Genomic DNA, 14,777 nt, shown 5'->3' with positions numbered 1-14,777 from the left:
ATTGAAATGTTATGAGACTTTCCCGTCATACCTAATGGCGGGAAATATAGGCAAATTTTCCTAATGTATAATAACAGTTCTCAATGAACGAGAAAAATATCACGGCGTGTACGTCTGGCTAACGAAACGCACGAATGCTGACATTAGGTTTTTTTTTTACTGAACTAAATTTTAACGATAACCATTTATACGATTCTTGTAAAATTTCGTTTTCTACTTAATAACAATGATAATGACTACATCGTTAAAGGCGGTTTGACAAAATTCAAAAAGTCATCATGTTAATAGATTCTGATAGGCCCCGCCTTCGAAGCGCAGCCTTCAGCTGAATGCACCTTTCGAAAAATAACTACTTCAGCATTCAATCAGCGATCATACTGCAACTAAGCGAAAGCAAGCCGCTCGCCAAATTACGCCTCTAACTTCCGCGCATCACGCCACAGCGGTGAGTTCGAGGCAGCATAACGCCGCAACCTGCAAACACCATCGTTACGTTTTGCTGCACGCGGTACGGGAGGACAAAGTTATTCTTATATCTATGTCCTTATCGCAGCGATGTAATGGCTGGCAGCCGCAAACGGGCATGGTTGCCGCTCATCGTTTATACGCATGGTACACTAAAGCTCTTCTGCAGCCGAAGCTATAGTAGGGAGCTAATGAGTTCTAAAGTGCTCGGCAAACTAAAAAATAAAGCCAATAGTGCCAAGAACGAGAAACGTAGAACAGAACAAGCGCAACTGCTGGCCCACCAGATTTACCTGCTGAAATTAGGATTTTCTTCGTTAGATCGCTGGCCGGTAGAACCATTTCCGCCCATTAGAAGCGACCCGGAAAGAATGTTTGCGCGCGGGTACAACGAGCTGACTTTCTTTATTGGCCGCGTGTTCCGCAGACCAGAATTCCAGGGCTTCAATTAGGGCCGAAACACCGAGGTCACGCAGAACTGACCTGCGCATGCGACCACAAAAGCTCTATGCTCCAAGCCTTTCATGAGTGTTTGCGTGTTTGCGTGCGTGCGTGTGTGTGTGCGTGTGTGTGTGTGTGTGTGTGCGTGCGTACGTGCGTGCGTGCGTGCGTGCGTGCGTGTGCGTGCGTGCGTGTGTGTGTGCGTGTGCTTGCGTGCTTGCGTGCGTGTGTTTGCGCGTGTGTGCGTGTGTGCGAGTGCGTGCGTGCTTGCGTGCTTGTGTGTGTGTGTGTGTGTGTGTGTGTGTGTGTGTGTGTGTGTGTGTGTGTGTGTGTGTGTGTGTGTGTGTGTGTGTGCGTACGTGCGTGCGTGCGTGCGTACGTGCGTGCGTGCGTGCGTGCGTGTGTGCGTGCGTGTGTGTGTGTGCGTGTGTGTGTGTGTGTGTGTGTGTGTGTGTGTGTGTATGTGTGTGTGTGTGTGTGTGTGCGTACGTGCGTGCGTGCGTGTGCTTGCGTGCTTGCGTGCGTGTGTTTGCGCGTGTGTGCGTGTGTGCGAGTGCGTGCGTGCTTGCGTGCTTGTGTGTGTGTGTGTGTGTGTGCGTGTGCGTGTGCGTGTGCGTGTGCGTGTGCGTGTGTGTGTGTGTGTGTGTGTGTGTGTGTGTGTGTGTGTGTGTGTGTGTGTGTGTGTGTGTGTGTGTGTGTGTGTGTGTGTGTGTGTGCGGGCGCCAGCTGCGAAAGGTAGAAAAGACTTGCCAATCACCTCTCAGTGCCTAATTTCTTACCATCAACACCAGAAAGGGAAATTCACAGAAGGCAATTTGTCCCTCTCATTACACGCGCTTCTAATGCAATAATGAAATGCTCACTCCTAGCGCAACGTCATCGCTAGTTCAGCAGCACGTTGTTAAGAGAAAATACAGTGCACAAACATTGTCACTGGTGTATACAGGAGACCTTTCCAGAAATAAATTAGACTACCGTCGATACGTTTACTTTGACCCGCGCGCAGTCCTTGCATGGCGTGAGCTGAAATATCTACTTGACATTCGGGTTACCATTCTGGGTCTACCTATACGTCGACTTCGTAGTTCTAACCAGTGCGGAAGTACTTTAGTATGACTGTGCCCTCTTCCCTGACTCGGGATTTGCATCCTTTCCACAGCGTCGGTTAAGATGACTACAGCAGTGAGACTACAGCAGTGGGACATGGGGTAGCAGCATCATCTTCTCAGGGCATTTGTATATGACGCCTCTATTGTGTCTTCATAGAATAAGGGCCAAGTCAGGTTATGTCCCGTCGGAGACCATTGCACTGTTTCGGCCACTCGGCCTTTTCGTAAGTGAGAGAAACCCAATCGGGGCTTTTTTTTAGTCACTTTTGCTCGTGTGAGTCGAATGTCGCATACTCATGCTGAACACGCCCTAGTTGTTCCTTCCATATTTTCAGAAACGCACATAGATAACAGCTATGCAAACTTTGTAGCCCGCAGCTATGGGCCTCGTAGGTATACTTGTACACGACATTTTTGTCCTTTCACAAATAAAATTTGTGCTGCTGCAGTTGTTACGAATGTCAATGCGTGTTTAAATCAACCCGGTGAGCAGCATGGTGGCGTACAAAAGGATTACCTTCTATTTTTTTGTGAAAGATTTACAGCAACAAAACGTTTCACATGACACGAATGGGCGTTTAAACACTATAAAGCTTCCTAGACAGGAGATACTATGGCCGGAGTGGCAAATAGAGTGTGATGACAGGCGTCAATTAGTGCACACTATCTTGCGGATGAAAAGAAAAGATATCGGTGTGTGGCTTCCATTTCATCAGATCACAAGAAGGTCGGCTTGTCGACCCTCTCTCACTATAGGACTCGGAGCCCCGAGCAGCTACAGAAAAGACGCCAGTGTCGCAATAGAGAAGTTTCCCCGACGAGGACACCGCTGCTTCAAACGGCAGCGGCATAGGTCTCCGGACGCCGTGTACACACGTGGCGTTCCCATGAGAGCACTATCCATCATGCCAGCGGAAGCAACTCTCTGTCGGTTTCCTGGCGTTTCGTTGCACGGCCATAGACAGGCGGTTCAAGCACGGCCAGCACGACGAGGTCACAGCACTTCGAAGCTTAGGATAATGCTGTTTACAGTGGCGCATTTACGTTGAATATGCTGTAGGAAATTGTAGAGAGAGAGAGACAGAGGAAAGGGGGAAGGTAGGGAGGTTAACCAGAGAGGAAGATTCGGTTTGCTACCCTACGCTGGGGAGAGAGGGGAGGGGGAGGTAAAGTGATAACAAAGTAGAGATAAAGAAAGAAAGGAGCGTAGACATACAATGACAGTCGGTCACTGTCGCCGCATACTGCCACCAGTTTGTTTTGGGTACATGGACTCGCGAACATGTATTCGAAAGACATTGCGGATACATCCAGGTGACAAAAATATCTGAGCATTCATTTTGGTGTTAGGCCGCCCGTAGGAATAGGCTGCTTCGCACAAGGCCATCGACCTACAGCAACAGCTTAAAGAAGCACTGCTACCGCTTGCTGCCTTCGAAATGAATTTCGATCGTCAGGCTTTCTTAGCCGCACGACGTCGGGCGTCTGCATACGAAAATTTTTTTGTTTCGAAATTGTGCTGCAAGGGCAACCTTCAGGCTGACTGTTACGGCTTCCATATAACTGTGCGAAATGACGGCACAACAAAGTGGGCTTCAATTACGATCGCTTGCTCTATATTATCCTACGTGCGAAAACGGGTGAACATTAAAACAGAACTCAGCTCACAGGTAAGCAGTTGCATATAGCTGAGTGGCGGGTTTGAAGCCTTATAACGTTACGTGAAGGCGCAGTACCAGTAGCAAATATGTCCGCATAGTAAAGAGCAGTTTTAGTGTGCCGTGATGAAAACAAAGCGCACGCGCTCTCACCAGGGGCCTAATCACTCACATGACTTCGAAAAAAAATGTCCCGTAAGCCGTATCGCACCCAAAACACTTCTCGCCAGCAATTAAAATAAGAGCGCATTGAATATGTGATCTTCACAAAAATAAGCGAGAATTAGTTGCTCTGTGATAAGTGGTGAGTTTGTGCTATCATTCTGGTGATTGCGATGTCTGATGTGTATAGTAAACTTAAACTGACTGGCCTTAAGTTTAGATAGGCTGATGATCATCTTTATGCTGACCAAGCTATTGTAGACACTAAGTCTTCGCCACACGTCTATCATGCCTCGAGGCTTTCAGTACAGAGACGTTGCAAACAAACAGATATTGAAGGAAGAGAAAAATAACATTAGCGAGACAGACTTGCACATGTGTGCAAAGCTGTCTTTCCTTTTTTAGACGCGTGATGTCTTCAACACGCTTCTTACAATGGCTTCGAGAGGGCAACCCGTTGAGCTTCACGTGCATGCTGTATCCGTTCCGGCATCTCCTCAATACACACGTGTTCTCGCATTTTTTTGTTTTCCTGCACGCTGAGCGTCATTCCCATTCCCACCTCTCTGCATCATTCGTCACACTAATTGCAGTCGTGCTACTTCACGGGCCACTTTCGCCACAGTACGCAGCGAATTTAAAGTGCGCGGGTAGCTTTCGGCTGGGTCTGTGCGCTCCCGGGAAACGGAGAATAATTGAGCGCGAATCGTCAAGCTCGAGCCGACGACGAACATTTCAATGAACCAAGACCGCTTGAGTGGCGCTCCACCTCTACACTATGCCATCTCCATTTTAAATGGAGCATACGTCCCCCCCCCCCCCACCGCCTTTTCTCGCGGGCTTTCTTTCAATGAGAGAACTAGGCTGCCTCTCTTGAGATGAAGTACACTCTTCAACAGGGAAGCCAGACATGCCAGCGTCAGCACGCCTGCGTAGAACAAGTCACGTAGCCTGAAGACGCGAGCTTCCCACCGAGATCGCCTCGGGGCAGGACTTCCGGTATTTTCGACTGGCCGCGATTTATATTCGAGCGTGAAGAGGAACGGTCATTAAATGGGCTACGATGTTCTGGCACGTGTCGAGCACCTTGCAGGTGCTTATTGTATTTGGTTTCTATCTCCTGTGTTTCCACGAGGACGTTGCGCATAGAAGAGCACAAGGGACAGCGTCTGTCCATTTTGAGGAGGGGATAATGAACGGATATATAACTAATACGTCGGTTTCAGCCCTCGTAAGATTTGTTATCCTTGTTTGACGTGTTATTTCGAAATTATTAAGCAAATGCTGCCCTCCCACCTGAGGAAAGAAAACGCCAAGGGCACTTTGGTATTCCCACGCATATGAATGCGAAATCATGGCGGCGCCTTCCCGACGACGAATCGCTTTACGAAACATAATGATATTGTTTCAACCTTGCCTTGTAGTATTTCTCGCATCACGTGCCTCGGCCTCGTTTGCATACTTGCGTGCAGGTCTAAAGGAGCCGGGCGCAACTATACTGACTGAGAAGTCCAAGTCGAAGGTTCGTCCATCGCAGCGCACGACAGAACTCACCAACTCACCGAAATCACCGCACCGACTGGCAATCGGTCAGTGCCGTCATTGCATTCGCAGAGGAAGGGACAGGATGGGAACACTGGCATGATGAGCGGCATCGGAGCCAGCTGTGGAACAAGACGTCGTCCGACGCACGTGAAGCGGCACGAACGGGTCTCTGTGACTGCGTGACTTTTTTGTAACATCTCCGGCCACCCCAGTGGATTTTCCGCTTCATTAGCCATATAATGTTTTCGCATTAAAAACTAAACACGGGAAACACACGGGACAAAAGTAATGAAAGCGCGCACATTTCGTAGCGCACCTTAGATGCCGGACTAAGGAACATCGCCTCAGTTTTTTAAAGGCGATTTCCTGCTCTCTTCGCGCAGGCTGTCCTGTTTTCAGAACGCTGATAGAAAAAAAAAGAGGGAGGTACAGTAGGCTCAGATCACCTTAAACACTTTGCCGGTAAATGTAATGCCTGACATTGTCGCAGATTTTGTAACGAAAGAATTCTACCTAATGAGATTGCGCGCAATCTGACTATTTCGCTACAACATCTCCGACAGCATTGGGCTGCCAAAGGGATTCCGGTGAAAACGCATCAGTACCCTTACTGTTACATTAATTCATTCTAACTACGTGTTCTCTCTCTCTCTCTCTCATTCTAACTACGTGTATTCTCCTTTTATGGTACAAGTCCTCTTTGTGCGGACGCAGACGATTCTGTTAGTTGAGGGTGGGCTTTTTAGATCTGACTTATCGACCTTTAAAACAGCGTAAAGAAAACGCGTAAACTAGATGAATTAGTCGAAGAAGTTGGCACACCTGCTCGCGAAACTGAAACACTGTGACATAAAAGAACAACAATGGTGAGCTTAACAGACTAAATTCATTTTTTGATAACGTAGTGCGTTCGCATCCTTTTCCGATACGAATAAAGGGCAAGTGTAATTATGACTCACGTTTCATCTCCTTGCAGTCAAGTTGGCTTGGGCGCTTCAAGTGATTACTGCCGGTGCATCAGCAAGATTGCAGCCTTTATACATCTCCTGAAAACGAGATAGAAAAAGCCCTTTTAGAACACGAGCACATACAGAAGTTAACTGCAATCTGATTATGTATGTATGTATGTATGTATGTATGTATGTATGTATGTATGTATGTATGTATGTATGTATGTATGTATGTATGTATGTATGTATGTATGTATGTATGTATGTATGTTGTTTGGATCCGGACTGCTGGTACGATCTGTTGGGAACTCGGCGCTGACGCCCGTGGTTGTACCTGGGTCGCAAGCCCCAAGGGTAGCGTTGGCCTGGCGGCCTGGGGTACAACTGGAAGCATCCGAAGGTCCCGGCAAAGCATGAGTCGACTGGTAACAACGAAACAACGTGTTTATTTTAACATCGCAAAGAGTTGGCGGTCAGGTTTGACCGTAGTAGAGAGACGGGAGAGCACTTCACTCAACAGAAGAAATCGGAGCCCTCCTTTTGGCGTCCGGGGGCAGCTGTTTTTATACTCTCGCAGTTGAGGGCAAGAAGGAACCCCTCAAAAGACGAGCACGTGAATGTACAATGGGCTAATGGTGACGCACACTGTCGTAGCGATGCCGTAGCACCATGTCGAGCACGATCTCGTAGCACCCTGTCGTGGCGCTGCCGGTCGGACACAATGACTGTAATGAGAGGATGGTCCCTGCTTTGGCATCGCCTGTTTCGGGCATAATGACTGGAACGAGATCCCTGCTTTGGCATCGCCTGTTTCGGGCACAATGACTGGAATGAGATCCCTGCTTTGGCATCGCCTGTTTCGGGCACAATGACTGGAATGCGAGGATGATCCCTAGGCGGTCGCATCGCCGCAGTCGCGCCTGGAAACACCTGGCGATGAGTGTTGCGGCGACGACGATCGGGCCAAAATGTCCGCCGCCCCGCCGCAGTCGCGCCGGCAAAACCACGTGTCGCAGGCGAAACGCAACAGACCGCCCCGCCGGGGGAAGGAGATCCCGATGGACAGGGGACTGCATCCGCTGTCCGGAGGGATGTCGCTCGATGATGCTCATAACCGAAGTCGGGCGTCCCTCGACGTTTCTTGAGCGCAGCGCACAGAGAAGGCCTCGTTCTCTCGTTCAGGTTCGCACGGGACACTGCAAAGTGACTTCGGGAGAGTTCACATTTTTGTTCTCGTTCCCGGCAAGCGTTAGAACTACGCTGAAACTCAACCGCTCAGTCAGCAAGCACGGCACAACCCTCACTAAGCCCTGCCAGGCTCTTTCCCCTTTTTATACCACTGCCTAGTTCCTTACAGTAGTCTAGCATCACTCAGAACGCGTCCACAAATTGAAAAATTGCACTAGAAAGCATATCATCACTTTGAAACACTAAACAAAAGCAATATGTTAAAAAAAAATCCTGCCTCAGGAAGAAAAACATCAGTAACAAACAATTTTGAGGCTGATTCCTACGTTAGGGGCTTCGACTTAAGCCATCGGCGTTACCGTTGAGACTCCCCTTTTTGTAACGCACCTCAAAGGAATATTGTTGTAAAGCGAGGCTCCAGCGCAGGAGGCGGCCATTTTTGGGAGAGATGGTCTGCAGCCATTGGAGAGGGCAGTGATCCGTCTCAATGATAAACCTCGAGCCGGCTAGATAGCATGACAATTTCTGAACGGCCCACACGAGACATGCACACTCTTTCTCGGTGGCGCTATACGCCTGCTCACGACTGGTCAGCTTACGACTAGCATACAGGACGGGGTGTTCTACTTCTCCATTTTCCCGTTGGCACAGTACAACGCCCATGCCTCGCTCACTAGCATCGCACTGAACAATGAACCCTTTTGTATAGTCTGGCGATCGTAGCACAGGCTGGCTTGTTAGGGCACTCTTTAGGGCGCTAAAAGCTCTTTCCTTGGTCTCGTCCCAGACGACTGTTTGAGGCTCTGTCTTTCTTAGAGCATCCGTCAGGGGAGCCGCGATATCAGAGTACCTAGGGATGTACCTCTGATAGTAGCCGGCGACACCCAAGAACGACCGAATATCGGTCTTGGTGCGCGGTTGCGGAAAGTCTCGCACAGCGGCCACTTTTATTTCAGAGGGGCGGCGACGACCCTGACCAATCACGTGACCGAGGTAGACAACCTCGGCCTGTGCTATCTGGCACTTAGGAGCCTTGACTGTCAAGCCCGCTTCGCGCAGGCGGGTTAGCACTGCCCGCAAGTGTGTCATATGCTCAGACCAGGATGCGGAGAATATCGCTACGTCGTCTAGATACGGTAAAGCGAATTCTTGCTGTCCCCGCAACACTTTATCCATGAGACTTGAAAAACAGTATGGCGCGTTCTTCAAACCAAAACTCAACACTTTAGGACGGAATGTTCCCATTGGTGAAATGAACGCCGCATACCTACTAGCCTCTTCTGTAAGTGGAACCTGCCAATAACCCCTGACAAGATCTAGGGTGGAAATAAACTGAGCGCTACTAACTTTCTCAAGGCGCTCCTCGATGTTAGGGATCGGATAAATTTGATCCTTAGTGATGGAATTAAGCCTGCGGTAGTCGACGCAAGGACGAGGTTCCTTGCCCGGTACCTCAACTAAAATCAAAGGGGAGGTATAATCACTCTCACCTGCCTCAATAACACCGAGCTGTAGCATTTTCTTTACCTCAGCCTCCATAATATCGCTCTGGCGGGGTGACACCCGATACGCCTTGGATCGTACTGGCTCTGTGGAGGCAAGTTCTATATCATGAGTAAGTACAGAAGTCCTACCAGGCCTCTCAGAGAACAGACCTTGAAACTCTTGTAATAGCTGGTGTAGTTCGGTTTTCTGCTCGGGCGACAGCGGTGCTTTACTGATAAGGTCACTAATGACTTGACCGGTGTCTTCCCTGTTCGTCACTGAGCCTAGTCCTGGAAGCTCGACCGGAAGCTCTTCAGGAACGTTTACCATCATGCACACCACTGCTTCCCTTTGTCTATAAGGTTTGAGCAGATTACAGTGGTAAACTTGCTGTGCTTTCCGCTTTCCTGGCAGACTTACCACGTAGTTAACGTCCGACAGTTTCTGAACAATTCGTGCTGGGCCCTCCCACTGCACGTCTAGTTTGTTGTTTAGCGATGTGCGCAATATCATGACCTCATCGCCAACCTCAAAACGACGGGCCCTGGCTGTCCGATCATAATAAACCTTGGCCCTCTGCTGGGCCTTTGTCATTGCTTCACCTGACAACTCCTGTGCCCTTCTTAAGCGTTCGAGGAGCTTAAGTACGTACTCCACCACGACTGGGTCGTCGCCCCTACCTTCCCATGATTCTCGAAGCATGCGAAGCGGAGATCGAAGCGAGCGACCGTACACCAGTTCAGCTGGCGAAAACCCCGTAGCCGCATGCGGCGCGGTCCTTAAAGCAAACATCACCCCAGGCAGACACAGCTCCCAGTCAGTTTGATGTTCAAAACACAAGGCTCTCAACACGCGCTTCATGACGGAGTGGAGCTTCTCAACGGAATTCGACTGTGGGTGGTACACTGAGCTGTGTAGCAGCTTTACCCCACACCTTTCGAGAAAAGTTGTCGTCAAAGCGCTAGTAAACACTGTGCCCTGATCTGATTGGATTTCCGCAGGGAAACCAACTCGCGCAAATATGGACAGTAGTGCATTAACTATCTCAACTGAGCTGAGTTCTTTAAGCGGCACTGCTTCAGGGAACTTTGTCGCTGGGCAGATCACAGTCAAAATGTGTCTGTACCCCGTGGCTGTTACCGGCAGAGGTCCCACTGTATCAATAACGAGCCGTCTAAAAGGCTCCGTAATGATAGGTACCAATTTCAACGGCGCCCTCGATTTGTCCCCTGGTTTGCCCACCCGCTGACAAGTGTCACATGTCCTCACGAAATGGTCTGCGTCCCGAAAACACCCTGGCCAATAGTACTCTTGCAAGAGACGGTCCTTAGTTTTCTTAACTCCTAGGTGTCCGGACCACGAACCCCCGTGTGACAAGCGCAACAGATCCTGACGATAGCATTGAGGCACGATCAGCTGATCGAACTCCACTCCTCGTCGGTCTAGATACTTCCGGTACAGGACTCCACCTCTTTCCACAAAACGCGCATTTTTCCTGGCGATACCTTCTTTGACATTGCAGCGCACGTTTTCCAGGCTGCCATCCTTTTTTTGCTCGGCTATCAAAGCCGTCCGGCTGACTTTTAGCAACCTATCAAGTCCGTCTGACGTAGGCGCGATGAGCAAATCAGTAGATAGCTCTTCTAACTTTCCCGCGTCGGGCGTTTCCTCTCCAGTATCTGGCGCCTTTAACGTTACAGACTCAAGTTTATTCAGTTCGGGCGTGCTCTGAATATCAGCTTGCTGCGCCTCTGACCCTTTTTCGTTGTTTGATAACGTCGGCCCCGCAACTACCGCCTTTGCAGCGAGCTCCCGAACCTTCGATCTGGTTAAGGCCTGGACACTAGCTTCACCAAACAAAAGCCCCTTCTCGCGCAGGAGGTGATCGGACCTGTTTGAAAATAGGTACGGGTACTGGGGTGGCAGCATAGATGACACTGCCGCCTCCGTCTCAAGCGTTCCGAAAGGTCCTTCAATAAGCACCTTTGCTACTGGCAGACACACGCTATGAGCTTCCACGGCTTGCTTGATCCACGCGCACTCGCCCGTGAACATATGGGGTTCTACGTAAGATGGGTGAACTACATCCATCGTAGCTGCGGAATCGCGAAGCACTCGGCACTCTTTCCCGTTCACGAGGAGGTCTCGCATGTAAGGCTCGAGAAGCTTCATGTTCTCGTCAGTGCTGCCTATTGAAAAAAACACAACTTTTGGTGTTGTTTCCGGACACTGCGCCGAAAAGTGACCCGGCTTCTGGCACGTATAACAAACGCCCGCTCGCCTCATCTCGAACCGCTTTCTGCGTTCGGCTTCGGCTGCCGCCGTCTCCTTAGGTTCGGTCGCACTGCTTCCACTCGCATCCGCACTACGCGTGTTCCCCTTTGCTCTCATGGGTGTGAACTTCGGCCTCTCAAACTTCGAGCCAAATTCACCCTTTTGACCGTCCTTAGCTCCGCGAGCTCGACGCGTCACAAACTCCTCGGCTAGCTCAGCGGCTCTAGCCACCGTACTCACGTCTGGCCTATCCAAGACCCAGTATCGCACGTTCTCAGGTAACCGACTATAAAACTGTTCTAGCCCGAAACACTGCAGAACATTATCGTGGTCACCAAACGCTTTCTCTTCTTTGAGCCACTCCTGCATGTTCGACATAAGCCTATACGCAAACTCTGTATATGACTCACTTCTGCCTTTCTCATTTTCCCGAAACTTCCGACGGAACGCCTCCGCAGACAGCCGGTACTTTTTTAGCAGACTCGATTTTACTTTGTCGAAATCCTCTGCCTCCTCTCTATCCAAGCGAGCGACTACGTCGGCCGCGTCGCCGGGTAACAAAGTGAGCAAGCGCTGTGGCCACGTTTCCCGAGAGAACCCCTGCTTCTCGCACGTTCGCTCAAAGTTAACCAGGAACAAACCAATGTCCTCTCCAAGCTTAAACGGCCGCATCAGGTCAGTCATTTTGAACAATACGCGTTCTCCTGCACCGTGTGCCTGACTTCCATTACGAGCGCGTTCCATCTCTACCTCAATACGCTTCATTTCCAAAGCGTGTTGACGGTCACGCTCTTGTTGCTCTCGCTCTTTCTGTTCTTTACGTTCACGCTCTTCTTTTTCTTTCTGTTCTTTACGTTCACGCTCTTCTCTTTTTGCAGTCTCCCTCTCTTCAATGGTCTCAAGACATTCCGACAGCTCGTCATCCTCAGCCTCTAACTCAAGAATAGCCTTTATCAGTTCTGGTTTTCTGAGTTTGTCCGAGACATCCAGACCCAACTCTCTTGCAAGCTCCAACAATTTCGGTTTGCGCAACGACTTCAAATCCATGGCTGCTCTGAATGCTGCTTTCTCTACTGCTTACTATTGTCTTGCCGCAACTAACCCGGCAGCAACGACAACCACAATTACCAGCTCTGTTTCTGACACTAACAAAAAGCCTGGCAAAGCTCAGAAGAAGAAAGTCCCGCACTCACCAAACCTCGCAGGCAGGAATTCCGCGCAGTCGTTCCGCTGCAGGCAACCAGTCGTCACACAGGGCTCGTTGCACTGCTCCCGGATCGTCGTTGAGCTGCTCAGCATACAGTCAACTGCATCTCTTCGCTGCTGGCCTCCGTTGTCGCGATCTCACCGCTGGCAGACAGTTGTTTGAAGTCGGAGGCGATCTCACCGCTGGCAACCAGATGTTTGGATCCGGACTGCTGGTACGATCTGTTGGGAACTCGGCGCTGACGCCCGTGGTTGTACCTGGGTCGCAAGCCCCAAGGGTAGCGTTGGCCTGGCGGCCTGGGGTACAACTGGAAGCATCCGAAGGTCCCGGCAAAGCATGAGTCGACTGGTAACAACGAAACAACGTGTTTATTTTAACATCGCAAAGAGTTGGCGGTCAGGTTTGACCGTAGTAGAGAGACGGGAGAGCACTTCACTCAACAGAAGAAATCGGAGCCCTCCTTTTGGCGTCCGGGGGCAGCTGTTTTTATACTCTCGCAGTTGAGGGCAAGAAGGAACCCCTCAAAAGACGAGCACGTGAATGTACAATGGGCTAATGGTGACGCACACTGTCGTAGCGATGCCGTAGCACCATGTCGAGCACGATCTCGTAGCACCCTGTCGTGGCGCTGCCGGTCGGACACAATGACTGTAATGAGAGGATGGTCCCTGCTTTGGCATCGCCTGTTTCGGGCATAATGACTGGAACGAGATCCCTGCTTTGGCATCGCCTGTTTCGGGCACAATGACTGGAATGAGATCCCTGCTTTGGCATCGCCTGTTTCGGGCACAATGACTGGAATGCGAGGATGATCCCTAGGCGGTCGCATCGCCGCAGTCGCGCCTGGAAACACCTGGCGATGAGTGTTGCGGCGACGACGATCGGGCCAAAATGTCCGCCGCCCCGCCGCAGTCGCGCCGGCAAAACCACGTGTCGCAGGCGAAACGCAACAATGTATGTATGTATGTATGTATGTATGTATGTATGTATGTATGTATGTATGTATGTATGTATGTATGTATGTATGTATGTATGTATGTATGTATGTATGTATGTATGTATGTATGTGTGTGTGTGTGTATGTATGTATGTATGTATGTATGTATGTATGTATGTATGTATGTATGTATGTATGTATGTATGTAAATTTAAGCATTGTTTGAAATCTGAAGCTATAGTGTTGTCACTGTTAATGTTCATGCGTCGCATATTACAGATACGTTGTAAATATGCGACAGGTGCAAATTTTTTGCCATATGCTGCTGATACTCTATAAAGAGGGGTTGGGGGCCATGTGAGGCACGTGATGCCTTTTGTTCCCGAGATTTGCTTCTGGTTAACATCGCTGGCTTCCCTCTCTATCTGTCTCTCTAACTGCTCTCGATATGTGATTTTCAACTAATGACTAATTGCTTTGATTTGATTTCTGCCACAGAACGTCTTGAATAATAAGAAAGAATATACAGAAACGCAATCGTTTGCTTCGTCCCCGCCTCGATCTGCACCTCCTTCTTTATTTCCACGAGCCTCGACTGAAAAGAAAGAAACATGTTATTCGTCTTGATTCGTCTAGGGAATTTCACAACGAGTGCTTCATTAACTTTGTTAGCCATCAACTTGTAGTGTTCATCTGCAATGGATATAATTTATGTGCATTCTCCTAAGACAATGTCTCACTCATGAATAAAATAACAAAATAAACCCCTGAATACACATGGATGTCACGGGGCTACCTTTTATCGCATTCGCGTTATCCCGTCTGGCGCCTCTCTCTAACGTTCATGAGATTGTGCATATTATCGGCAAAATCCCGAACACGGAAAAATCACGCATTCTTCGTACTCACAGGCACAGAGGACTGTAGACCTATTGAAATAGGGGAAATAAAAGATAATCTAAGTAAAAAGAGAGCTATACGATTTTTCTTGTTTCTCTGTATGCGCAAAATGATTTTGCTAAGTAAAAGGGCATTAATAGTTCGCTCATACGCTCAGTGCTTGCACCCTATTTCGCAGCCTGTTCTTTGTTGATAACGATGAAGAACAGCACTCAGCCAAGCGGGAAAATTCTTTCTCTTTCCGTTTTCAAAACTACATCTGATCTAGCAGCAATGTGAAGAAGGGAAAGAAACTTCATATTATACATAATTTGTGGACGTACGAAGCGAAGCGAGGAGAATAGACACGCAAAAAGAAGAGAGAGGAGTCGAAAGCAGTATGTGTCGCGTTCAGTAGGTTCTATACTTTTTGTTCTGGAGATTTCGCTGAACTGTGCTCTTCTCTTTGGGCTAAAT

General features: G+C 49.2%; 1 protein-coding gene across 2 annotated transcripts in view; it reads right to left on the bottom strand.

Moving 5' to 3' along the window:
• The window catches only part of LOC142582632 (cell adhesion molecule 3-like), a 174,526-nt gene that overhangs the window by 60,627 nt on the left and 99,122 nt on the right, over positions 1-14,777 (bottom strand). For both annotated transcript variants that reach the window (XM_075692542.1, XM_075692543.1), the window contains exon 2: positions 6,340-6,426. In XM_075692542.1, coding sequence (XP_075548657.1) covers positions 6,340-6,346 — 7 coding nt within the window. In that variant the 5' untranslated portion in view covers positions 6,347-6,426. The remainder of the gene's footprint in view (positions 1-6,339; positions 6,427-14,777) is intronic.

The sequence above is a fragment of the Dermacentor variabilis genome, chromosome 5, assembly GCF_050947875.1.
Source record: "Dermacentor variabilis isolate Ectoservices chromosome 5, ASM5094787v1, whole genome shotgun sequence".
NCBI classification, from domain to species: domain Eukaryota; kingdom Metazoa; phylum Arthropoda; class Arachnida; order Ixodida; family Ixodidae; genus Dermacentor; species Dermacentor variabilis.
Note: the sequence above shows the minus strand (reverse complement) of the source record. Positions and strands in the feature narration are given on the sequence as shown.